Here is a 27,282-nt window from a genome sequence, read left to right as displayed (position 1 = left end):
TCATCTACAGACCCCCCCGGACCACGAGCACAGTTCTGCGACTCCATCACCGACCTAGTCAGCACACACGCCCTCTCCTCCACGGACTACATCCTCCTCGGGGACCTGAACTTCCGCCTCGAGAACGACGACGACACCAACTCCTCCACCCTGATCGACAACCTCGCCAACCTCGGACTCAGACAACTCGTCACTACACCCACCCACTCCGCCGGCCACACGCTTGACCCCATCTTCGCCGCAAGCTCCTACGTCTCCTTCAACCACACCGCCGAGCTCCACGGGACCGATCACCGCTGCATCTACTTCACCTTCCGGAAACCCAACACGCACCACCGCACCCAACAGATGCCGCGCCGCTGCTGGAGCAAAGTCACCGAAGACCATATTTCCACCACCCTCGCCTGGAGCCCACCCGCAGATCCGACCGACCCAGACACCGCTGCTCGCAACCTCAAACAGTGGATCAACGACTGCGCCAACACCCTCGCCCCGCTCAAGAAGCCCTCCAACACCCACACTAGCAAGAAAGCCAGCTGGTTCACCGAAGACCTCCAGGCCTCCAAGCGAACCTGCCGAAAACTCGAAAAAAACTGGATCCGTGAACGAACACCGGAAAGCTACACAGCCCACAAGAACGCCACCTGCAGACACCACCACCTCATCAGATCTGCCAAAAGGACCACCTTCAAAGACTGCCTAGACAACAACGCACACAACAGCAAAGAGCTCTTCAACATCGTGAAGGAACTCTCCAACCACAACTCCAACACCGACATCTCACCTTCGCAAGACCTGTGTGACTCGCTTGCCACCTTCTTCCACCGCAAGATCGCAGATATCCACGACCGCTTCAATGCTGTCACCACCCCGGTAACCGCTGAGCCCCCCGCTCCCACGACCACCACCCGCACCAACCGCCTGGACCAATATCAACAACGACGACACCATCAAGATCATGACCACCGTCCACTCCGGATCCCCGGAAGACCCCTTCCCACACCACATCTTCAACAAAGCCAGCAGCACCATCGCACCCCATCTCCGGAAAACCATCAACATCTCCTTCGAGACAGCGACCTTCACGGAGAGCTGGAAGCACGCAGAGATCAACGCCTTACTCAAGAAACCCAAGGCGGACCCCAAAGACCTCAAGAACTTCCGACCCATCTCCCTGCTCCCGTTCCCGGCGAAGATCATTGAAAAGGCCGTCAACAAACAACTGACCAGCTTCCTCGAGGAGATCAGCATCCTGGACCCGTCTCAGTCTGGGTTCCGCAACAACCACAGCACCGAAACTGCCCTCATCGCCGCCACCGATGACCTCAGGACCCTGCTAGACAACGGAGAAACCGCGGCCCTCATCCTCCTGGACCTGTCAGCCGCCTTCGACACGGTCTACCACAGCACACTACGAACACACCTCTACGACGCCGGAATCCATGAGAAGGCCCTGGACTGGACCTCCACCATCCTCTCTGGCAGAATACAGAGCGTCCGCCTCCCCCCTCTTCCGAAGCCACCGAGATCATCTGCAGCACAACCTCAACATCATCTCCTATGCCGACGACACTCAGCTGATCCTCTCCCTCACCAAGGACCCCCACACTGCCAAAACCAACCTCCAGGAAAGAATGAAGGCCGTCGCCGACTGGATGAGGAACAGCCGACTGAAGCTAAACTCGGACAAGACAGAGGTCCTCATCGTCGGATCCACCTCCTCGGCCTGGGACTACTCCTGTTGGCCGACTGCACTAGGAACACCCACCGACCATGCACGCAACCTAGGGGTCATCCTCGACTCTACCCTCTCCATGACAAAGCAGGTCAACGCCGTCTCCTCCTCCTGCTTCAACACCCTCCGCATGCTTCGCAGGATCTTCAAGTGGATCTCCACCGAAACAAGAAGGACGGTCACCCAGGCCCTCGTCAGCAGTAGACTGGACTACGGAAACACACTCTACGCAGGAGCCCTGCCCAAACTCCTGAAACGGCTTCAACGCATCCAGAACGCCTCTGCACGCCTGATCACCGACATCCCTCGCCGCAGCCACATCACACCCCACCTGAGAGACCTGGACTGGCTCCCTGTCAACAAGAGGATAACCTTCAAACTCCTCACCCACGCACACAAGGCACTCCACAACACCGGACCAACGTACCTCAACAGCCGACTCAGCCTCTACACCTGAATCCGCCAGCTCCGCTCCGCAGACCACGCCCTCGCCACCGCCCCCCCGCATCCGAAGAGTGACCGCCGGCTGCAGATCATTCTCCCACCTTGCCGCCAAGACATGGAACACCCTCCCCGTCCGCCTACGGCAGGCCAAAGACCTTCAGAAGACTTCTCAAGACCTGGCTCTTCGAACAGTAGCAGCTCTCCAATTCCCCCCCCCCCCCGCACCTCGAGACCCTCGCGGGTATTTAGTGCGCTGTACAAATGCCATGATTGATTTGATTGAATGGCAGACCTCTCTCTCTCTCCCTCACCCAAAGCTTGCGTTGGTGACGGATGTATCACTGTTGGGTTCTAGAGGTTATCTTGGAGAGATGGTGATCACAGGATTCTTCTCTTGCGACTCCACCTCAGTCTGTTGTAGTTGTGGGCCATTCGCCCGGCGTTGAGGGCCTTCTTTCCTTCCATTAAGGGAGTGCAGATTCGCACAGGCTACACCACGCCATGTGTTATTGCATTAAGCAGGGCAGAATCAGGTCCTCGGTCCAGTGCCAATTGGCGCTGCCCCTCAGGAATAGTCTTGCGTTTTATGGTATCTCCATGATCATGAACCACCTGGCAGGATCTGTACATGCTAGTGCAGCGAATCTCAACTGGCTGCGCCTGGCAGATCATAAATAGCAATTGCACCATTAGGTAGCTCACAGCATCTTTTGACTGTAGGGAGACTCAGTCTGGACCTTTTCAGCAACATGTAGAATGCGCATTGTCAAATCTTTTATACATTGGAGTGCCCAAGAAAGCTCTCTCTAGAAGATTCATTCCTGCTAGAGTGGAGCACAGGACTCCAGTATGCCTTTCTGCCTCTCCTGCCTCATAGTTCTGAACACGATCATGAGTTAACAGGCCCAAATCATCTTAATCACTTTGAACTGGGTTAGGAGAGTATGGTACCTGGACTTTCTAGGCATGCTCATTTGTCCTTGGATCAGGGTACTCCCTTGGGAGAACCTCTATCGCAACAGGGGAGGGTTCTGTACTTTAACTTGCGCAATCTCCATGATTGATTTGTGTCAGTTGACTTCTTTTGTTCTCCCGCCTGAGATTGTTGCTGTCATTTTCGCTAGGCATCCTTTTACAAAGTCCATTACAGAGGGTGTTGGGAAACCTTTTTGGCCTGGTGTAGAGTATGCAGCACAGACCCCTAACAAACTGTTGAATGTTTCATTGTTTGTTTTTTGTCTTTGGCCTAGCAAGGTCTTGTGGTGAGCATTGTTATTTGCCCACCACAAGACCTTTCTTATTTGTTAGCTGTTCCAACTTTTTTGAATTTGCTGGGCCAGCCACTTTGCTGAAATCACCTGTTGTGATGATGTCAGTTAAAGGCTTGGCACACATGTTCCCTTCCAATCAGTTTATGGTGCCACAGTGAGATCTTAATTTGGTCCTGATGTGCCTCCTGTGCACCCCTTTTCGAGCAAGTGCACAGCTGCTCATTGCGATCACATCAGCTCGTCTCATGAGTTCTCTCTCAGTGCAGCAGCCGTAATCCAGTTTTTGAGACAAACCTGTGTTGAGGACCAGATCTTTTTCCCAAAAGTAGCGACTCCTTTTCGCGTTGGGCAATCCATCCCCTTCGCAACTTTCTTTGCTCTGCCTTAGCCCTCAAAAGAGGAGGACAAACTTAATTATCTGGACGCCAAAAAAGCCTTAATCTTTTATGTCAATCACACCAAAGACCACCAGGTGCATAATAAGCTTTTTGTGGAGTTCTGGGGACAGAAAAGGACATTGTCTGGTTCATGGACCTCTGCAGTAAGATCTGCTACGAACCAGCCAAGAAGCAGCTTCTGGAAGGATTGAGGGCTCTTTCACCTAGGACAACCACTAGGGCAAAGTCTGTTACCATTACATTTGCTTGCGGAGAGCCTGTTATTGATATCTGTTAGGCAGCTACATGGGTGTCGATGCACATGTTCACAAAGCACTACTGCTTTGGTAGCCAGGTCTGATGTGAATGGGATTTTATCGATCGATCCTGCAGAACGTTTTGGTTTGAGCCCACTCCACAGACCTTGAGGAGTTACTGCTTTTGTATATATTCCAAAAGAGAGGAATCTTCATTTAAAAGTATCCATCAAAAGAAGACGTTAGTTACCTTCGGTAATGTTCCTTTTGGTTAATACTGTATCTAACCACAAATTTGTGCAAACAAATTACCCCCTGTAACCGATAAAAACTTCCTACGACAGGGAAAATCGCTAGGCAACAATATGGTCAAATGGGAATAAAAAACAGACCTATATCAAAGAATTAATCAAGGAACAACTTAATGTACCAATCCGATATAGAAAAAAATTATTTTCTTACCACAAATTATTCACCGCTGTCCCAAATTCCCATTCTGTGGCGTGCCCTCCTTTTTTACTGTGTTAAAAGGTCTCGACTTGGAGATCAGCAAACAGATTTTATTGTTGACAGACAATAGAAAGCCCAGGAGAGTCCAGGCCAATACATTTCATATATAATACGGAATTGGTAAAGATGTCAACGTTTTACAATAAGTCCATCTGAAACATGAGGATACATAGAGCAAAGTCTGTGGAAAATACACATTGGAAACCAAAAAACAAAGGTGTCACCTGATCTACTCATCCAAGTTGAGAATAATTCCAGTTGCGATAGAACAGTAAATGCACAATAGGTCCTAGAGCCTGCACCCAACATGAAATCAACATGGCAAATCTTCAATACTTCGTGTCGGGGGAACTGGTTTAAGGTAGTGACCGCGATAATCTGCCCATTGCTTCCATATTTTCGGGTGTTTCTGAGGGCATCCGCGTGCTTTAAAATTTAGAATTTCTAGCCCCATGGAGAAATCAAAGCCGCGCTTCCAGGCCCCAGCTGAAGGCGGGGAGGTCGCTTTCCACTCCCTGGCAATGTCACGCTTAGCACGGGTAAGCCCTAAGAATAGCAGGTGCCGTTTGTACCTAGTCCCTCCAATTTTGTCAGTGATGTGGAGCATGGTTATGCGCGGAGACCGTGGGATGTCCCATCCCAGTACCTCAGAAAGGCAGTTCAGCACCCCGCGCCAGAAGCGTGACAGGACGGTACATTCCCAAACCGTGTGGAGGAAGGTACCCTCGGCCGACCTGCAGCGGAGGGAAGAAGGAGATGCAATCATCCCAGCGCGCCAGAGCCGATATCGGGTAAAGGAGATCAGCAAACCTTTAACTCTACTTGTTCATGCTCTTGATCTAAAAGAACTTAAAGTGTTGAACAAGAAACTAATGTTGACGTGCAGGGCTGACGCATATATATGTGGCTCTTCCCTGTCACTTCTAGGGTGTAACAGGGCCAGCGCAGAGCTGCAAAGTGCCACCAGGCAGCGCACAAGAGTACTGCTGCGGAAACACCCTGATCAGCCTGGTGAGTATCTTTAAGGGGATGAATCTATGATAAGAGTATTCACCAGAAAGAGCATTGCCGAACATAAGCAACTTGTTCTGTGTATTATAGTATATTTCAGTTAACTCCTCCTAAGGGGCTTGGGATCTTATTGAATTTCAAATGTACAGCTATTTAACAAATGGGAGGAGCCAAAGTCAGCAGGAACCATGCTCAGGACATACCACACCTACACCCGCAAGAACTGTTGGTCTTGCTCCAGAGCAGCACATGACAGATGAAATGAATTCCACTCTCCAGACATGTCCTCCAAGTCCTCTCTGTGTGAAGACACTTAGCTTGTGGAGATGCACAAAGGGAATTGGAATGTTAAAGCTCATAATGCAATTTTCTGGAGACAACAGGATTGGGAGGGGGGACTTGCTCTTCCCTGGAGTGCCTTGACTGTATAAGAACACAATACCCAAACAAAAAGTGCAGCGAGATTTAACCGTGCAAAGGAATTGCTCGATAGAATACTTTTTTAGCATCTGGTGCCATCACCATACTTTTTAGTATCTGGTGCCATCCCCATCCTGACTGGTATCAAACACTGTTGTGCATGGTGTAAAATGGTAAGTCCTAGTGGTAGATGGTGGGACTCTGAGTGGTAACCTGTGGTATTGCATCGCGTACCAAGGAGCTCTTTATTGCACCAAGCGTCGGAGCCTTAGATACTATGTGGTTCTCGCTGTTGAAAATGAAATCCAGTATCACTCAGCTTGCAGAATGGGGTCACTCCTGCTTCACCTAAGATTCAGATAATTCATGAAAGGCAAGGTTGAAGTGGTAACACAAAAGGGAGAAAGTACATTCCAGATAGCTATTCCCCAATCAGTTCATGCAATGCTTTGTGGTTAAGGGGCTTGGTTAGTACAGATTGATAAAGAATTGATTTCCCAGCCTGGAAGGTGCAGCAAGAAAAGAACACATAGTCGGAGGTGAAGGCTCAACACCGTGGACATGCTGAGCACAGTAGTAGCTGATTCCAGCCACATCTGTCTATGGTTAAACAAATCTACTGTGTAAGGGCAGGAAGTGTGGCTGTTTACCATGGGAGTACATATTCATAGCAGTGGCTCTACAACATGACCTGGGTAAAGAGAGGTGTGTCTGTGTCTATTTGCGTTTTGGAATTGATTGGGAGGCAGTGGACAGGGTGTAGCTTTGCATTAAAAACTCACAATTGCAGATTTTGATGCCAGTCAATCTTACGCTCCAAGTCACAGGTTCCATTCTAGATTTGCCTGAATTCTGACACTGAATTTCTACCATCACTTCTGCCAGCATTGTTCCTTACGATTTCCTTAAACAGTCTTTGTGTTCAAAATATTTTAGAGAACATTTTAGCAATCAAGGACGTATTGTCGTTAATTTGGAAATCAGTGTGTTCTCCACTCACCAAACTTTAAAACTGCTACTGCCTTCTTTCAGCCTAGAGACTTCTTTAAATGACCATTAAGGATTCTTGTCTTTCTTTTTTGCAGATGTGATCATTTTAATAAGGCCTGACCATGTTCATCTGTATTGTAACCCTGTCAACTACTCATATCTGCTACCATTTGTGGCCTTCTGGAGGAACCTGCATTTTCACTGCATGACTGAAAATGAGGTACGAAATGTCTGAAGTGTTTTATGATATGCATTGGAAACTTTTTATTACGTATGGCAGTTTTCAGAATTTCATTTATGGCGGGTTTATGTTTGAAGGCATACACTCGGTTCAGAGGTGATATTTTCTGTTTCCCATGCATGCTATCAGGCTTGTTGGAAACAATCAGGATGGCTACGTTTGTTAAATCTCAGAGTTTGTTAGCACATTCACTGATGTAGAGTAATATGTGCCCCTAAACTCCTCTATGAACTGATCTCTCACATAATGATTGCACCAACTAATTAAGTCTTTCTTTATGATTTGGCCGGATTTACCTGTTGGTAATTTTCTTCCAAGGTGAATTTGAGACTACCCCTTGAAATACTTCTCTAAGTGAATTACCTGCATCGTTTGGAGTTTGAGGTCAGAATGAAAACAACCTTTGGTTTTGGAGTTTGAACATCAGATTACATCAACTGTTCTGTCTTTATGGCCTCTGCTGCCTGTGTGGGTTTCCCAGTTATTGCCCTCTAAGTATAACAAAGATTCATAAACTCAAATAGCTCTGCTCGGACCGTCTCCAAATGGAGGAGCTGTGTGGCTCTCTAGGATTATGTTTTACAGAAACGTGATGAAAATCAGGACCACCATCCCTCTCATAAAACACTACGACGCCCATGTGAAACCTACTCCTCTCAACCACTTTTTCTCCACTAAGTCCAGTCTCCTTAGTAAGTGCCAATTAACCTCAGCTCTGCAATGAATTGAGATCTTAGCACTGTAGCCATCATAACACAAAAGAGGTGAAATCCCTACAGTTAGGGACACCACCACTCTCCAAAAAGGATAAACGTGATCTACTTTGCGCAGACAAAAGCCATTCCTTAGAAAAGTTAGATATCTCACATCTCCAAATCCACATAGGAAATGCACATGCCATTCTGACTCTCGCTCCCTAAACTTGATGGAAGCGGCACTGATCTGCAAGAAACTGCACCCCTTAGCTCCTTAAATATGTTGATCCTCTTTTACCTCTCCCCTGCTTTTCATGGTCTAAACCTTATAAGCCTCCTTACCTGCTTCCGGTCAATAGCAGGCCACTGCCCTCATTTATTTCAAGTACTTTACAGTCCACTGCCAAAACGTAGGGCTTGGTGACCTGTCCTCTGTACCGATCACAGTCACTGTATCTGTGTCCCTCCTAATAACTGCCTCAAACATTGAGTGGGCCTTTTCAGATCTCAACTGCAATTCCACTTATTTGTTTAAGGCATGTAACTAGAACTTCTTGTCAGAGGAGGTAAGTATAAACTTTTGGCTCTGTCGGTAAGTCTTAAAGCTGTGGTGTCCTGGATAGGCCGAATCAGCTTAAATTTAAAAGGTTTTAAACTGATATACACTTTCTTTACCGTTGTGCTTACTCAAAGAAGTAAACGTCCTTCGCCCACCTTATTTACAGAAACAGTTATTATTATTATTATTATTATTATTATTATTTAAACTTCTAGAGCGCACAGGGGAAAAGTAATTAGCCAAAACATGGAGGCATTCCCCATCCTCAATTACCAAATAATTATTACATTGCACTCAACATTCTACCACCTAAAACTCCTCAAGTACCCTGACCCCAGTGATAAGTGATGCGTATAACATAGTCCGATATATCACCTAGTGAACAGTATTCCTATGTGGTCAGTACAACCCAGACTGCATGCTAGTAACATGTGCAGTTGATGACAAAGATGGGTATATAAAAGCTTCTGCGTTATGAAGCTCACAATCTGCAGATACTTTGAAATAAACTTCTGCATCATATGATCCTCAGTGAAGTCATAAAGGTAGAGTATTCCCACCCTTGTGGAGAGAACCCAGAACACTGCTTTTGGAAGGTAACAACATCAGTCTGTAATTGGATTAAGGCGCCACAATGTTCAATCTGCTGATTCCTCCATGAATAGCAAGGCTAACTTTTATTTATTTTTCTTATGCAAAAAATCTTTCTCTTGCATAGCTGTAAGGCCACATTCAGCACGTCTGTGAAAGAAATGAGCTACATTATCCAAAATAACTGCTAACCTTCATTAACAGGAAGAGAAAAAAAATGAAGGAAGGGGTGCCTGTCAGCTCAGAAATACTCTAGCTGTAAATAGAATACACTGTTTCTTCAGCAAGCCAGGACTTTCCATCCCCTAGTATGCACTGTTTACTTCACAGCCTCAGTTCTTTTCCAGCTCGTGCTAACTGTGTCTCCGACACTTCAAGGGTTATTTACACTTTTTGTCTGAGGTTTATTTCTTCAGATTAACATTTTCCACATTATTTTACGTCTTTCCAATCTGAGAACATTTTCTCTTCAGTTTTGTGACTTTTCAAGGGAATTTTTCTCTTCAAATGCTTTCACTCTCTGTGAAGCGCCTCCACTATAGGAGAAAAAATGCTGCCTCAGATCCTAATTGAGTGTGTGTAGTCTGCCACCCGTGACACGTACTGTAAATGAATTTTGTCATAAGACCTCTCATTACACAGTAACCAGTTTCGACATTAGGTCTGAAGATGATGCAAGAGTGCAACTATTTCTTTCAGGTCTTTTGCTCCGACTCATTCTTTTTCACTTCCATCTCAAACGCCAGAGAGACAGAAGAGGAGGAGAATTCCATACATTTCTCCATCCTCTTATAGATACTATTCTTCTGACTCCTATTCTTTTTATGACTCCTATTCTTTTTATACTCCAGCTTAAAATCATGAATCTTTCTTTGGGTGGAGCTGTCCTCTTTGAATCTCGTACTGATGTTGAAATGGCGCGGAGATGCTGGGATTCAAAGTACCATCAGATGAAGAGGGTCCTATCCCTTCAGTGTCCGCGTTCCTGCAAGCTCTGGGCCAACAACAGCAACCATAGACCCAGAACTACCATTGCCTTGGTCGGGGAAGAAGACAACAGCAGCACCAGCTCTCTTCTTCATCATAAAAAAAATCCCTTTCCCAAACCAATCTAAACAATGAAGGCCTATTCTTGTGGGAGTGAGTATGTCGAACCACTTGGCAGAAGGAAGGTCAATAAACTGAGACAAATAGAACTTGCAAATTATTCAGACGGACTACGCCCTTCAGTTCAAATCTTCTCTATCAGTCCCTTCAAAGCCAGCGCTGAAACAGCCCTCCAAAGTGAGTACCTAAAGATCATCTGTAACTCTTAAGAAGGGTGATAAAATCTCTGCTCCAAAAGAAGCAACAGAACCAATTTCTTCATCTCAAAGAGGTAAGGGATTCTATTCCAGATATTTTTTTAGTCTCCACTAAAGGCCCAAAAAATTCCAGATGCTGGCCTTGCATCTGATATAGCCACAGGTTATGAAGGGAGACTGGATATTTTCTGTGAACCTTTACAGTTCTTCTTTTCCCATACCAATGGCAAGGAAGCACAGAATGTTTCTGAGATTTAGATTAGGCAAGACCCGTTATCGATACAAGTTTCAACACTTCGGGCTTAAATCTTTGCCAAGCACAATCTCAAAGTACATGGCTGTGGTATCAGCTCATCTTCGCAGGAGAAGAATCTTCATTTACCTGAATCAGGATGAGTGGTTGGTAAAGGCACACTATTCAGAAGATGTCAAAATCGCAACCCCACTGCCGGCTTGTTATCAAGTAGGTTTGCACATCACTGACGAGAAATCAACGTTGTCCCCTGTGTAATTTATCAACTACCTGGTAGCAGCACTGAACGCAGAAAAGAGATAAGTGTGTTATTTGTTGGAAATAATGTGTATCATTTTTTTGTTTAAATCTGTTTTTATTATTAATTTCATGGTTTACAGCTTCATGACAGACAAATAACAGTATGTAAAGCCGACCATATATTGAACCATCCGTCGATCACAAGTAGGCATTACAGTTGGGCGGTTGTTAAAACTAACATGCATATCAATGACATCATTGACTCAGTTACAAGTTGAACTTCAACAGTTAGTCCGTTCCAACAAGGGTAAAAGACACTGTGCATCAGCGATGTGGTTCGGTTATTGTATTGTACAGAGCCTATTCGGATTATTCAGTGTGGGTAATTGAACAGATGTCAGAGGTAAGTACAAACAAAACTCGAAACCAGTAACAGCAGCATAGACCGATTTCTGCGCGATCGTCCCTCACCTTGTCCCTCCCCCGTACCCTCTCCCATCCCCACCGTACCGTCCCGCGGCACGACCGGGACCGCCAACTCCACTCACTGACCGCAGTGATGTTCACCTAAGGTGTCAGATGATGTATGTACGCGTAGATGGTATTACAGAGGTTGACTGGTGGGCTATCTGTCGTTCACTGCGGACACGCCTTCCTCATTCTTAGGTTGCCCCCGCAGGACTGTCCCTCTCTGTCTGCATTAAGGCCTGGAGCAGCCCCTCCCATTGCGTCTCTATAGGTACCTCCCTTAGCCCCAGTGTTTCCTCCCGCCGGATGGCGATTCCCTCTGCTTTGACCCAGGCCAGGAGCGAGCACCTCCATTTCTTAGTTAGAAGCCGCTTCGCTACTACTAATCCCAAGTCAAGGAAACAAGATGAAACTTTTGTGATCAGGGTTCTACGGAAGTGGTGTAGCAGGTAAAATGGCCATTCAAAAGGTATGTCACGGCCTGTACATGTGTGTAGTATCTCCCCAATTGCCCGCCAATAAGTGTGTAGTTTAGGACAGCTCCACAGCATGTGTATCAGCCCAGCCCCTGACTCAGTACAGCGAGGACACCCCGCATCTGAGCGGTGGAAGTATCTGTTAATCTTCTCAGGCGTAAGGTATGCTCTGTGAACTATAAATAGCTGTATTTGTCTGAATCTCATGTTTCTGGGTATGTATATTGGGCTCTTGATTATCCTTTCCCATTCCCGATCTTCTAGTGGGCGCTCCAAATCTGTTTCCCACTTGCGGTGGAGTGGGTCTAGACATAATGCTGCGTGTTTGCGGAGGGATGCCGCGAACCATCGAATCAGGTGCCTGCCTCTCCCCATAACGTGAAGGTACTGTAAGGTGAGGTGCTGACTCTGCTCCGCATTCATGTCTCCCCATCTAGAGGCTAGCGTCGCGATCAGTAAGCGGTGTCGTAGGAATTGCCCTGGTGGCAGTCCCATCTCCTCGACCAGGGACTCAAAGGGTATAAGCGTGCCATCCCGGTACAAATCTCCTAGGGTCCGTATGTCGGCTTCGTGCCATTCCGTAAGTTCAAGAGGTGTAAGCACCCCAGACCTGCTAGAGGAACCCTCCGGCGGGATGGCCGGTGCATAGGGGACTAGCTTTCTAGTGAGGTACAGACTGCGATGGTAGCACGTATACGCCACTGTGAGGAGAAGCGGCGTCGGCGCGGAGGCCCTGGTGACTGGGTTGAAAAGTTTGGTGATATAGTCCAGAGAAAGGGGGGGGGGGGGAGAGAGTGGTCGCCGTGCCTTCTCGGCCTTTGTCTGCGAGCCAGCGGGTTATCCACTGCAATTGGGCAGCCAAATAGTAGTGCTCAAAACATGGTGCAGCAAGGCCTCCCTGATCGGTGGGCAGGTACAGCTTCGCTAACGCTACCCCATGGCGTGCGTTACCCCAAATGAAGTCCCTAAGGAGGTTAGTGAGCGTGGTAAAGAAGGACGCCGGAACATATAGCGGCAGATTAGCGAAGTAGTACAGAAGATGGGGAAGGATTACCATCTTAGATAGTGCTACCCTGTCCATGACTGTTAGGGGAAGCGTTTTCCAGAAGAGCACTTGGGACTTAACGGCTGCCAAGGCACACCCTAGAATACAGTCAAAAAGGTCTGCTGGCTTACAATATATCTGGATTCCTAGATAGCGGAAGGTATCAGCTTTCCACTGCACCCGTGTACCATCCAGGACGTAACCCGAGTCCTGGGTGTCCCCCCTGAACGCACAAAGACAGGACTTGTGAGCGTTTACTCGGAGACCCGAGAGGGCGGCAAAGTCGCACAATAGGTGCACCAGCTGGGCTGGTATATTGTCCACATCTCTCACGAAGACCAGGAGGTCATCTGCATACAACGACACCTGGTGTATCTCGTCTCCAAGGGGTATCCCATCTCCCAGCGTTGCCCGCAGTGCCGCGGCTAGGGGTTCGATTGCGAGAGCAAATAGGAGGGGTGAGAGTGGGCACCCCTGTCTGGTGCCTCTGCGTACTGGTATGGCATCAGATATATATGGTCCCAGTCGCACCCGTGCAGTAGGGTTTTTATATGATTGGTCTAACATCTGAAGAAACCCCAAGCCCAGCTCATACCGCAACAGTACTGCCGCTAGGTAGCTCCACTCTAGACAGTCAAAGGCCTTCTCGAGGTCCAACACAAGACATCCTGCCCTAGGCCATTCCCGCACACTATCAGACGCCACTCTAAAAAACCTCAGAAGGTTCAGTGAGGTACTGTGCTTGGGCACAAATCCGTTTTGGTCGCTTTGAACCAATTCGGGGACCACTGGTGCTAATCGCCCGCCAACACTTTAGCGAATATTTTATAATCCACATCGAGAAGTGCCAGTGGTCTGTATGATCCCAGGCTTTCGGGGTCTCTATCTGGTTTAAGCAGGGACACCAGGTAGGCCTCACGCATCGATGGAGGCAATGTGTTTTCATCCAAGGCCGTGGAGTAAAGAGCATGCAGACGCGGCACCAGACACTCCCGATATTCTTTGTTGTATTCGGCAGGCAGGTCGTCCGGACCCGGCATTCTCCCAGACGCCATGGATCCAATCGCCTCCCCGATTTCTTCTAACATGAGGGGGCCATTAAGCGCCTCCTGGTGTGTTTCCGAGGCTGTGGGCAACTGGATGGGTTCCAGAAACCTCTCTAGTGCAGGGCCAGAACAGCGCCCCTTGGATTGATACAGTTGTGTATAATGGTCTGACAACACCCTGTGTATCTCACTCTGTGTGTATACTAGGGGCCCCCTGGTGTGCGTAAAGGTCCAATTGGGGAACTGTTACTCTCCTGTCTCAGCAGCCAAGCCAAGAGGCAGCCTGCTCTGTCCGCTCTAGCATGTGTACGAGCCGAATGGGCCGCATAGTTATGGCACCGCAGTCGCTCCAGGAGTTCCGCATGCTGCCCCCTAAGGTCTTCCAGGTGGCCTGAATGTCTGCCTCCACCTTCACCCTCCTGCTCGTATTGGAATAATGGTGATTCTAGGTGAGTGAGCGACGACATTAATTGTTTCCGTATATTCCATGTGGCCCGAGACAGTGACCCCAACAGCTATTTTGTGAGCACCCCATTCCACCAGCGCAGTGCTCGCCGTCCCCTCGTTGAGCTCGAAATACTCAAGAACGGCTGTCCCCAGAGAGGAACGGAATTCTGGGTCTTCCAATGCAGGCGGCTGGAGGCGCCATGTAGGTATGGGAGGACGACCAGGATCCCAATTCAGCCTGAGTCTCATGGGATTATGGTTGAGGAGTGCGTCCGCTCTAAGTATTCCAACACCTCTACCAGTGGGGTAAGGGACTGGGAACCCTCCACCCTGTCCAGTCGCACATGTAGGTCATGTACCGCAGAGTAATAATATATACGTTCATTAGGGTGCTGAACGCGCCACATGTCAAGTAATGCCCAGTGTGAGAGCCAGTCTGTGAGGGCTTGCGCATTTGATACCGCCGTCGTCTACTGGAGTGGTGGAAAGGATCTATCCGTGTGTACATCGAGCACCGAATTGAAATCCCCACCCAGTAACCAGGGGAGTCCAACATAAGGGGTCAGCGCTGCGGACAACTGTGTGAGGAACGAGGGCTGGTCTATGTTAGGGGCATATATGGAGCCTAGTAATATTTGTTTGCCATTGAGGGACCCCCGCACTAAGGTGTATCTGCCTGCAGGATCTATCACCGTGTCCGCGCAAACGAACAGGGTGCCCGCCCATACCCAGATTAATGTGCCCCTTGTGTGCACCAAGTATACTGTACCGTGCACCTGTCCCCTCCAGTGTCTGCGCAATCTATCTAATTCTGGCTGTGTCATATGTGTTTTCTGTAGCAGAGCAATGCTAACCCTGTGCCGCTGGAGATATGCGAATATGGAGTAGCGTGGCGTGAGCGTATACATGTCGCGTATGTTCCATGTGATTATGTCAGTGCGCGTCATTGCTGATGGGGTCGACCGATGGGGACTTCAGGGTGGGGGCGCGCCACTGGGCACGTAGGTCTAGGACAGGCGTAAGTGTGTTGGGCTGCTGCAACAAAAACAAGAAGTAAACTAGAAACATTATAACATCTGGGGCGGGCTTTCTGGAATGCCCGTCCAAACCTCTGTGACCACTAAATGGGGCAAACTAGGTCAGTCTGGTGCCTGCTAGGGTATGCGCACTAGTGGTGTTGTGCTATGTCCCCCCATCCCCCAAGTCCTGTGTGTGTAGTGTGCCATCTGCAGAATAACCTTCAATGGCGTACGAAACCAGTGAATGTATAGTTCTGAGTGCCATCTCGGGCGGCCGTGTTACGGCCGATGATTTGCATAAGGAAGCCAGAGGCCAGCACATGGGTGCTATAACATTTCCAAGTGAGGTGTCTATAGTATTTAACCCAGTAGATCCACCTCGCTACTGAGTGGTGAACAAGATCTCAGATGTTAACAAACAATGTTCTACTTGCGTGAGCTGTCTGCACCATAGTCCGCACTCCACCGCTTAGTCATATGATACCATCCGCAGTCTTTGGGGTTATCGGCGATTTTCAACGATGGTGACGAGGAGCCACTGGCCACTGCCGTGTCTCGTGTGGAGGAGTCCGACTGTTCTTTGGGGTGTGGAGTTCCGAGGGCTGTTACTGCGTCTAGGGCAACTTTTCTTTCCCTCCTTATTTTCCCCGGGCTCGGTGCTGCAGTCCCTGGTTTAGTGTTCCTCATGGGTCCCCGCCGTTCTCGACGACTGGGTCTCCTGCCTGCTATTCCGCCACCATCTGGATCTGAGGGCCTTACACCCTTCCACAGACCTGACTCCTCCAGCCAGTCCCACGCCCCCGCAGGAGAGTCAAAGAAACGGGTCCCATCTTTCGTGACCACTCGCAGCCGTGCAGGGAACAGCAGCGAGTATGGCAGATCTAGGACTTGGAGCTGACGCTTCACCGCCACATAATTACTCCTACACCGCTACGATTGAAGTCTGGGCAGAACATTATGTGGTTGCCGCTCACTGTGAGGCCCTCCAGCTTGCGCGTTTCATGGAGTATCACGTCTCTGTCCCTATAGTTAAGCAGTTTAAAGATGAACGGTTGGGGTCTGGCTCCTGGTTGGGACTTCTGTGCCGGCACACGGTGGGCCCGTTCGATAGCAAACTGCAAGGACAGTGTTCCCTGGGGCAGAAGATCATGCAGCCAATTCTCCATGTACTGCTCCGGGTGCCGTCCTTCCTCGCCTTCCGGCAGGCCCACCGCGCAGATATTGTTACGGCGGGAGCGCCCTTCCGCATCTTCTGCTCTATCCTCCAGGGCATGAACGCGGACTGTCAGGTCTTGTAATGCGGCTGCGTGACTGTGCGTGACAGGCTGGAACTCCTTCAGTGTTTGGCCCTGCGTTGAGACTTTGTCGGCCAATTTTTGGTGGTCTGCATGGAGAAGCGTGAAGTCCGAGGTGACCTTATCTGGTTTTACAGGGAGGTCCTGGTATGCTCCAGTGCAGTGCCGATTCTTTCCACTGCCGCTTGTACGGTGTCCATTTTGGCCGCCAAGGCTGTGGACGTTGGATTAGTCTCCTCTCCAGCCGTCATGCTTGCGGGGTCCATACCACCCGCTCGTAAGGGGCCCTGCTGCATCTTGGCTCGCATCCGGCCCACTACAAGTTGCTGCACCGTGGGCATTCGCGGGGACGCACCAGAAGGACAATGTACTGGCAGTGGTGTTTAGTTCAAGAGGGGTCCGCACCCTCGGGGGCCACCCAGAAGATACGACTAGACGGGCGTGCGGCAACCAGTGCGCAAGGACCCATGCACCGCACTGCGGGATCTGTGTGGCACCTACACCCCTCGCAAGTAAGGTGGACCGTCCAGTTGTCCAGCAGTAGCAGGGTGCCTAGTTACATCCTGGAGTTCCGGGCTGTCTGTCTTCAAGGGCACAAGCCAATGCAGTCCGTGCCAAACCTCCCCGCAGGTGATCGCCCATGTGGGTCACATCCCCGCAGGTGCTGGTGTCCTACGCACCTACCCACTCTCACCAGGGTCCGCCCGCTATGTTGGCACTTCCACAACGCAACTCGCAGCCGCTGTCCTGAGTCGACCCTCAGTCACTCCAGGCAGCGCAGTACCCCAGCAGTCCTCACCATGAGGGGCGGATTTCGGCAACTACCCCTCCACACGCTTCTTACGTCTGCAGCACCGTCTCACCGTGCGCGGGAAGGACTCACCAGGGTTCCGCACCCTCCAGAGGGCGTCACAGCGCCCCAGCAGTCACCTGTGGCAGCCCCCCACAACGTGCTGTAAGCACAAATCCATACCTCGCAGGAATCACACTCCACACTTCAGCTGTATAAAATGGCGCGTTCCCTAAAATGGCACCCGTTCAGCCTAGCAATCACAGCCTTATCTGGCCCAAGTGGCTCCCGAGGCTCCGCACTCTCTGGTCAAGCAGGGTGGCGCCCATGCTTTTGTGGCCTTGTCTTCAGGACACTATTGGTGCAAAGTGCCCCCACAGCGCATGTCATGCACACTCAATATGTATGCGCTGCCTGTAGTGAGGTCCCGCCAGGGGCACACACCTCCGCTTTAGTGGCACAATACCTTATTGGGCCCAGGCGGCAGCTCCAGGCCGGGCCACCACCTCGTGCCACCACAGGGTCGCCGCTCCTGCAGATTGTAACCCTGCGCCGCAGTCGTACAAGGCGTAGACATCCACGGGCACAGCCGATCACTTGTGGCCACCTCCGGTTACTCAGGGGCTTGTCCGTCATCCACGGGCGCCGGGGGTATCCTTCCTCACCAGAGTTTCCACTGGCTAAAGCAGTCTCAGCGTTGAGGGCGGCCGCGCCGTTGTGTGCCAGAGCCGATGCGGCCACGGGCGCCGGCGGCCACGGTCGCCGGCCTCTGTCTCAGTCGTTTCCCCCGCGTGGCACCTCTTCGCACGTTCGTTATCCCTCTGGGCCGCACTTACCTCTCGGGTTTCCTGGAGCCCTCCGTTTACTCAGGGGCCTGTCCGCTCTCCATGGGTGCCGGGAGTCTCCCTCCTCACCAGTGCTTCTACCGGCCGAAGCAGTCAGTGTTGACGGCAGCCACGCCCAGTGCGTGTCACAGCCGATGTGGCCACGGGCGCCGGCTGCTGTCGCAGTCTTTTTCCCCCGTGCGGCACCTCTACGCGCATTCGTTTTTCCCTGGGCTGCTCTTCCCTCGCGGGATGAGGCAGCGCTCCTGCTTGACAGATGGGCACGGATCTAAGCTTCACGGACGCCTCTCCACAAGGCCTCCGACGTTCTGCCGCTTGCCAGCACAGATGGCACCACTGCAGGATCAATATGTGCGGATAATTGGGGGATAACGGTCGGAGCGCTAGAGACTTGCGTCCGCCATGTTGGCTGGCTAGCCACGCCCCCGTTGGAAAGAATGTGTATCATATTGCGGAAATGTCACCAATTACTGCAAACACCACTACCAATAGGACATGATCCCTATTGGGGGCCAAGCTTTATATATTTTCCTGATGGCCGATGAAAGTCTCCACGTTAGACCGCTACTACAGTGCGGAGAGGATCAGTGGCCCCAGTAAAGGATGACTGAAAGGCCACATTGATGTTAAACATGCAGACACAAGTCTCTCTCAAATGGTGGTGCACGAGAAACCACCTCCTGAAGGGATTCCCATTGCATCAAAATCTCTCAGCCCTTAATGGGATGAGAAGCTCAACTGCAGGACCTTACCATTTAAGGACTGTGGTCGCAAAGCAGCATCTCTACCACGTAAACATCCTGGAGTTGAAAGCAGTTTGTCTGCCTCTGAAAGTTGTTTTTTAACATCTTTAACAGTAAACAGGATTTTAATACAAATAACTATGATGCACTTTCTAAACCAGCATGGTGGCACCAGATCATGAATCCCATCATTTGAATCTCAAGCAATTTGGTACTTGTTTCTGGCAGAATCCTATCTATTGAGACAGACCACGAACCATGTCTTCAAAGCTATAAACAGAGCTACTAAGCAGATACTTTATAAAGAATCAGGAGTGGAAGTTAGACAGTTGGAACTTGCTAGACATTTTTCACGAATGGGATGCCCCACTCCCCGTCCAAAATAGATTTGCTCTCAACACACTAAAATTCAAAATGCCCAAGCTTTGAATCTAGAATATGGGAGCTGTTCCTTTTGATCAGCTGGTTGCAGAAACATCTCTACGCCTTTCCACAGATACCCCTGATCAAACAAACCTTCCATATTGAAGATGATTAGAGTGGCCCAGATAGTGGTGGTTTCAAGATCTACTTCACCTCTCTGTGCAACACCACAAGAAACAGCAGGGCAAACAGAACCTGCTATTGAAAATACTCCACCCCAATGTACAGTCATTAAATTTGGGAGCTTTGCTCCTGAAGTCCTGCAATATGGACATTTGAACTTACCACCAGACTGTGTGAAATTTCTCAGAGAACAGACCTCCTGCTACCAGTGCGACATATGTATGCAGATGTAACAGATTTGTATTATGGGCTTTTAGTAAGAACCATGATTCAATTTCCTGTGTGGAAAATAGAATAATTTCTTATCTCTTCTATCTGGCTTAATTAAGACGTCCATTCTCTGCCAATAAAACTCGCCTCGCTTCAATCAAATGCAGTGTACATTAAAGGACCCTCCTTGAGGTCTTTCTTTACAACACCTACGATAAGAGACCTACTAGACGTGTCAAAAAAGACTTTTCCTCTGGTTAGGTATCCTCCTCCTCCATGGGAGTTGAATCTGGTTCTTTCCATACTAATGGCTCATCCATTTGACTCTGTTTAGAAGGCCTTGCTGCAGCACATTTCCTGGAAGTTAGCTTTTTATAGCAGCCATCACCTCTGCAAGAATGGTTGGTGAACTTCAAGCTCTATCATTAGTTAGAAACCTACAATGCATGTATACGGTAGTGTTGAAGACACATCCCTCCTTCTTACCGAAAATCGTATGATTCAATGAAAGTGGCATTTATAAAGCACACGGCTGCTCAATAAAGTGTCCCATGTGAAAAATACATCGACCCCCCAAGTCTCACAAATACAAAGAGCAGATCAAAATGCATGGATAAACAGCCAAGTTTTCAGGCCTCATTTGAAGAAGCCTACATCCTTAATCGCACGCAGATGAAAAGGAAGGGCGTTCCACAATATAGCGGCCTGTGTAGAGAAGGAGATGCCTCCCCATTTCTTCCTCCTGATCTTGGGGACCACAGCCAACAGAGCATCCGATGAGTGAAAGGTACTCGAGGGATGAAAATGTGAGAGTCTCTTAGTGAAGTAGCTGGGACAAAGGCCATAGTAATCGCTATGAGCCAGCACCAAGCCCTTAAACATTACTCTTTCCAGCACAGGCAGCCAGTGCAAATCCTTGAGATGGAAATAAATTGCAGTGTTTCTTGAAATGTTAAGCAAGAGTCGGGCTGCAGCATTCTGTACCAACTGCAGACATTTGGGTAGGTGCAGAGGGAGACCCCTGTATAAAGTATTGGTGTAGTCCAGCCGAGATGTTATGAGGGCATGGACCACTGTCTTCTGGCACAACAAAGGAAGTGAAAACAAACATTTCCTCAGAAGTCTATGAAGACCAAAACCGGACACAACTTCACTCTCCACCTTTGATTTAAAAGACAAATTATTGTCAGATTTCACTCAGAGTGCGAACCACTGTATCACTAGTCGGAGGGGAAGTGGGCAGAGCTAGGCCAAAATTCGGCACCACAAGAAGGGAAAGGGGATCCAAAAACCGAAACCTCAGTTTTACTAGTGTTACATTAGAGGTTACTCCTTCGCATCTAGTGGAACACCACTAACAGGCACGCTTCAAATCTATTTTGGGTCATAGAGATGTTCCGTCCCAGGTGAAGAGAATCAGAGTGTCGTCCGCATACAAAAGAACCTGCACTCAAATGGATTCCATCAGTCCAGCCAGAGGAGCCATATAAACATTAAACAGTGTATGTCCCTGGGAAACGCCGAACTTCAGAGATTTAGAATTAGAGGCGAATGGTGGCATCCAGACACATTAATGTCTGTTTGACAGAAAGGAACCTATTATGAACCATTTGCAGTTCAGCAATTTCTTGCAATGTGTGTATATTAGAGCATTGCAGTGGTCCAGTGACAGGTTCATTAAAGTTTCATTTGGAACGTGTTTCTGCTTTCAAACTCCATAGTAACATACCAATTGACCATCTTTGGCCAGAACATGGTTCCTTAAAAAATAAATTTGGTAATTTAAGGGATTCTGCCTACATTGGTGTCAAACACAGCCCTCAAAGCTTCTCCAAATATAGGTGGCTGTTGGGACTGTCTCCCTGGTGTACCTTTTCATGTATAGGCTGCAGGATGACCATCTAAATCTTGAGGCCATTTTTTTAATGAATTTGATGATATTGTGTATGTTCCTTCGAAACTCTGAAGAGTAGAGTTGTGTATGCTTCATTGAAGGCACACTACTTTAAAAAGAGATTAATCTAAGAGGTGTTATGTACAACCTACGTCCTCATTGCCTCACTTTACTAATTGAGGTGTGCCTATAAGTTACTTCCAAAATTGAAATGTGCTTAAAAATATCGCTCTAAATGTTCCTATCAAAATAATATTAAGAAGGGCTTAGGGGAAGTATTGTCTCCAGTGGTTCTATTATTCATTGCAAAATTGAATTTGCATGAGTGAAAGGCCACATTGATGTTAAACATGCAGGTAAAATTCTATCACAAAAGGTGGTGCAAGAGAACCAGCCCCCTGAAGGGAGTCCCATTTCATAAAGATCTCTGAGCCCTTAATGGGATGAGAAGCCCAGCTGCAAGACCACCATTCAAGGACTGTGGTCGGAAGAGCAGCATCTCTACCGCATGAACATTGTGGAGTTGAATATTTTGGCTATGAAAGAGGAAACTAATCAAAATAGATTGTGAATGCCTACCTGACCAAGGATATTTATGTTTTTTATGTTCGAGGCATGTGGGCTGCTGAATTCATATCTGTGCATAGATCGCCGCCTAGTGTTGGGTCCGGATGTTTGCACGTTGTTGTCCTGGAAGAGTCTTCGAAGTATCCTTGGATAGGTGACTCCTCCCCTGGACTACAGTGCGCATGGGCATCCTCTCCATCCTCAGATTGTTTTTTTCCGCCATTGGGTTCGGATGTGCTATCTTAGCTCAAGTTAGGAAAATATTTTTCGAGGCCAAAAGGCCTTTAGTTTGCGTCGGTACTGTTTATCGATCGGGTTTCGATACAATCCTGTTAGTTTACTAACTTTCAGCACCGACTTTTTTCGCATTTACCTGTCCATCGACTACTTCGATGATGGAATCGAGGACGCCATTCAAAAGATGTCCGGTATGCAATGCGAAGTACCCACACATCGACGTCCATCCGGTGTGCAACAAATGCCTTTCGCCGGACCACGACGAATCGACATGCATGGCCTGTGCCCGGTTCCGTTCCAAGAAGACTCTGCGGAATCGACGAGCGGCGAGACTTGAGGCGCAGCACGCGGCACCGGCCCCAACAGACATTTTCGACGAGGCCGAAGACGTCGAGGAATTAGAAGTCTTGCCCTCCAGTCCCGTTTCCGAACACGAACCCGGATCGGACGAGGTAGACGAGTCACTCTTCCACAGAGGTGAAGACGACACCGAGGTAGGAGACGACGAGGAGGCCTTAGGGGCCGAAGAAAGTAGCTCCAATGATGAACAAGGCCTACCTGTTCAAATCGTTCAAACACCAGTGCCACAGCCTACGGCTCCGGTCGAGGGATCGCCTTCGGGCCTTACCCGAGACCCATCCCGCAGTTCTTCGGCCCCGCCCTCGGGCCCGGCCTCGGACGTTCAGCGGCAGCCATTACTACATAAACAGGCTGGTTTCCCTACCACAAAACCGAAACCGAAAGCTGCTTCAGTTCCACCGAAACTGAAAGTGGCGCTGGTCGGATCGAGGCCTTCGACGCCAGCGCACCGCGTCGGCACCGACCGCACCAAGAGGGACTTCGGTGCCGAACTTGAAGCGGGCGACGTTGGAGTCGACAAAGGGAAAAAAGCCATCGGCACCGACAAACCTGCTCGGCTACCGGCACCAACGACACCGAGGGCCGTACCGCATGCTGGGTCTCGCATCGCTCCCTCGACGACACCTAAGCCTCAGGTATCGAAGACTTCGACGGTGATCTCTGCACCTCGACTCGATGAACCGCCGGCGCCGAAAAAATCCACGGCCGCCTCTACGAGCCTGGCCGGTGCCAAAGCCTCGAAGGCGCCCCAAGTACGACCTGGTGCGACGCAAGGCAGCAAAACCACAGCTGTCCTCCAGGACACGTCGGGTTCCGGTTCAATCGGAGCTCCAGCAGCCTCTTCGGTGCCGGCCAACATTACCTTCGGCTTGCCTCCGTCAACAATCCCAAAAATGTTCCAACTCAGGACACGGGTCACCCAACCTACGGTCACACCTGCTGAGACGTCTCCGGCACGTATCATCGACGCCGACACTGGCAGGATGATTCTCCACGACCGAAGGATAACTTCGGAGCCGCCATTGGACCCTTTCAGGATCCCACTAAAAAGGAAGTTGCCTGCAGAATCGGAACCTCTCCTTTATGAACCCTTCCATTCATCCTACCAGGATCCACACCGGTTCTCCCCCACACGCTCCGATACAGATGCATTGGAGGACTACATGGATGACCAAGTCCCCTACCACGTAGACACGGACCCTGATGACCAGCAGGACCCTGATCAAACTTGGGGCGACCCTGCAGACCCCAGTGCACCTCTCGATGCACAGGACCAACAACTCTATGGGGCAAAAACATCTCCTACGGAGGATACTGCGGCGTTCAACGCTCTTATCGAACGTGCTGCAAATAACCATGGGGTACAGCTTCACTCTGATACCATCGAAGATGACTTTCTAATGGACACCTTTGCATCCTCAGAAAGACATGTCAAGACTCTGCCAATGTTGAAGGGGGTCCTCAAACCAGCCAAGGACATTTTCAAAGAACCCACCAGGGCACGAGTGATAAACCCCAGGATTGATAAAAAATACAGATCAGCACCTGGGGATCCTACTTACATCAGAGGACAATTACCACTCGACTCCATCGTCGTAGCGAATGCACGCAAGAGGGCACACTCGCAAACAACAGGTGACGCTCCCCCCCCGGACAAAGAGTCCAAGGTGTTAGAAACCTCTGGCAAGCGGGTTGCCGCCCAAGCTGCCAACATATGGCGCATAGCCAACACTCAAGCGCTCCTTGCTCGCTATGATAGAGCGCACTATGACACACTGGAGCACATATTCCAACATCTCCCTGACCAGTTCAAGGAAGGCGCAGAAATGCTCATCAGAGAAGGACAGCTACTAACGAACGCTTCCATCAAATGCGCACTAGATGCTGCAGACACGGCTGCCAGAGCCATAAACACAAGCGTCATGTTGCGACGACATGCCTGGCTACGGATCTCAGGATTCAAGCCTGAGGTACAAAACAATATACTGAACCAGCCCGTCAACCCCGACTATTTATTCGGGCCAGAGGTTGACACCACCCTCGAAAAGATAAAAAAGGACACGGACACTGCAAAGTCCATGGGCGCCCTACAAACTCAGTCCTTTCGGAGCGGCTCCTTTCGTCGCCCCGGAAACAAGGGAGCAGGTAGAGGACAGGGGTCACAACAAACATATAACAAAGGGAATACACAGACCACCTATGATAAAAACACCCGAGGTGGATATCGTGGCTCCAGCACAAAGGGCAGAGGACGCGGCTACGGCAACACCAGGTCCTCCCCCAAGAACAAGCAGTGACGCCCTCTCCCTTCCTCCCGACCACATAACACCTGTCGGGGGAAGGCTACAAAGGTTCCTGTCCACGTGGAATTCCATCACCACGGACAGGTGGGTCAAAGATATTGTAAAATACGGTTACTGTCTGGAGTTAACCTCCACTCCACCCACAATACCACCAAGAAGCCGTCCTATGTCCTCAGAGCACTTAACGCTTTTACAGCAAGAAGTGCAAAGTATGCTTCTAAAAGGCGCTATAGAGGTCGTACCCATCCACGAGCAGGGTGCGGGAGTGTACTCCCTCTACTTCTTAATTCCAAAAAAGGACGGGTCGCTCAGACCCATACTAGACCTGAGACCCCTGAACCAGTACATTCTTTCAGAGCACTTTCACATGCTCACTCTACAGCAAGTCCTTCCGCTTCTCAAGCAGGGAGACTTCCTAGCCACACTGGACCTCAAGGATGCGTACTTTCACATACCCATCCACCCCTCACACAAAAAATACCTCAGGTTCACTGTTCAGGGGCAGCACTATCAGTTCAAAGTCCTTCCCTTCGGCGTGACAACAGCGCCCAGGGTTTTCACGAAGTGCCTAGCTACGGTGGCAGCACATCTACGGAGGCAGCATATACACGTCTACCCCTACCTAGACGACTGGCTCGTTCAAGCGAAGTCAGCCCAGCAATGTGCAAGCCACATGTCCCGCACCATTCACCTTCTTCACAGTCTGGGATTCTCACTAAATTATCCAAAGTCCCATCTCCAGCCCGCACACGTACAACAGTACCTAGGTGCGACTATAGACACTCTGGCGGCCACAGCTCAGCCAAATTTAGTGAGGATCAACAGCATACAACTGCTGATCTCCAAATTCAAACCCAATCACTCACTTCCAGCGCGAGTGTTTATGCAGTTGATAGGCATGATGGCCTCCTGCATCTTCATAGTCCCGCACGCGAGATTACATATGCGCCCACTTCAGGAGTGCCTAGCACGTCAGTGGAATCAGGCTCAAGGACAGTTAAAGGACCTAGTGTTGGTGAGCGGTCGGGCATACAACTCTCTGCATTGGTGGAATCCACAAAACCTTTGCAAGGGCCGACCATTCCAAGAGCCTGTCCCACAGATAGTACTGACAGCGGACGCGTCTCTCCAGGGATGGGGAGCTCATGTACTCCACTACACAGTGCAAGGACTATGGACAACACAACAAAAGAAGTTGAACATCAACCTTCTGGAATTGATGGCAATCTTCCTAGCCATGAAGGCATTCAAAGTACATCTATGCAACAAGGTCGTGCTGATCCGGACGGACAACATGACCGCAATGTACTACATACAGAAACAAGGAGGCACACACTCTCCACAGTTGTCTCATCTGGCTGAGCATGTGGAAGTGGGCCATTCAAAGGAACATGTTCCTCATGGCGGAACACCTCCCTGGCAAGGACAAACAGATGGCGGATCTGCTCAGCAGACACAGCCACCAGATGCACGAGTGGGAGTTACACCCATCAGTACTCCAACCGTACTTCCAGCAGTGGGGTCATCCGGAGATAGACCTATTCGCGACAAGCGAAAACGCAAAATGCCAAAGCTTCGCCGCCAGATTCCCACATCCGCAGTCGCAGGGCAATGCGATATGGATGAACTGGTCCGGCAGATTTGCGTACGCTTTTCCCCCAGCGCCATTGATACCGCTAGTGGCCCGCAAACTCCGACAACACTCCCTGACACTCGTCCTAGTTGCTCCCACGTGGGCACGCCAGCCGTGGTACACCACCTTCCTCGAACTTTCTGTGGTGCCGCATCAAAGGCTGCGGATCAAACCCGCGCATTTGACGCAGAACCATGGAGAGGTTCAGCACCCAGATCCGCAACAGCTGAATCTGGCGATCTGGCTCCTGAAGTCCTAGAGTTTGGCTATCTCAACCTGCCACCCGACTGTATGGACATCATCAAGGAGGCCAGGAGACCCACTACCAGAGCTTGCTATGCAGCCAAATGGAAAAGGTTCGTCATTTATTGCGGTAATAATGACATCAACCCGCTGGACGCATCCATCCAAAACATCATCTGTTATCTCTTACACCTATATCGATGCAATCTGGCGTACA

General features: G+C 49.6%; 1 protein-coding gene across 1 annotated transcript in view; it reads left to right on the top strand.

The window, feature by feature from the left end:
- Positions 1 to 27,282, top strand: part of DNAAF9 (dynein axonemal assembly factor 9) — a 1,049,036-nt gene that overhangs the window by 189,028 nt on the left and 832,726 nt on the right. The window contains exon 4 of the mRNA XM_085642690.1: positions 7,111 to 7,235. Within this exon, the coding sequence (XP_085498816.1) occupies positions 7,111 to 7,235 (125 nt within the window). The remainder of the gene's footprint in view (positions 1 to 7,110; positions 7,236 to 27,282) is intronic.

The sequence above is a fragment of the Triturus cristatus genome, chromosome 2_2 (genome assembly GCF_964204655.1).
Source record: "Triturus cristatus chromosome 2_2, aTriCri1.1, whole genome shotgun sequence".
Classification (NCBI taxonomy): domain Eukaryota; kingdom Metazoa; phylum Chordata; class Amphibia; order Caudata; family Salamandridae; genus Triturus; species Triturus cristatus.
Note: the sequence above shows the minus strand (reverse complement) of the source record. Positions and strands in the feature narration are given on the sequence as shown.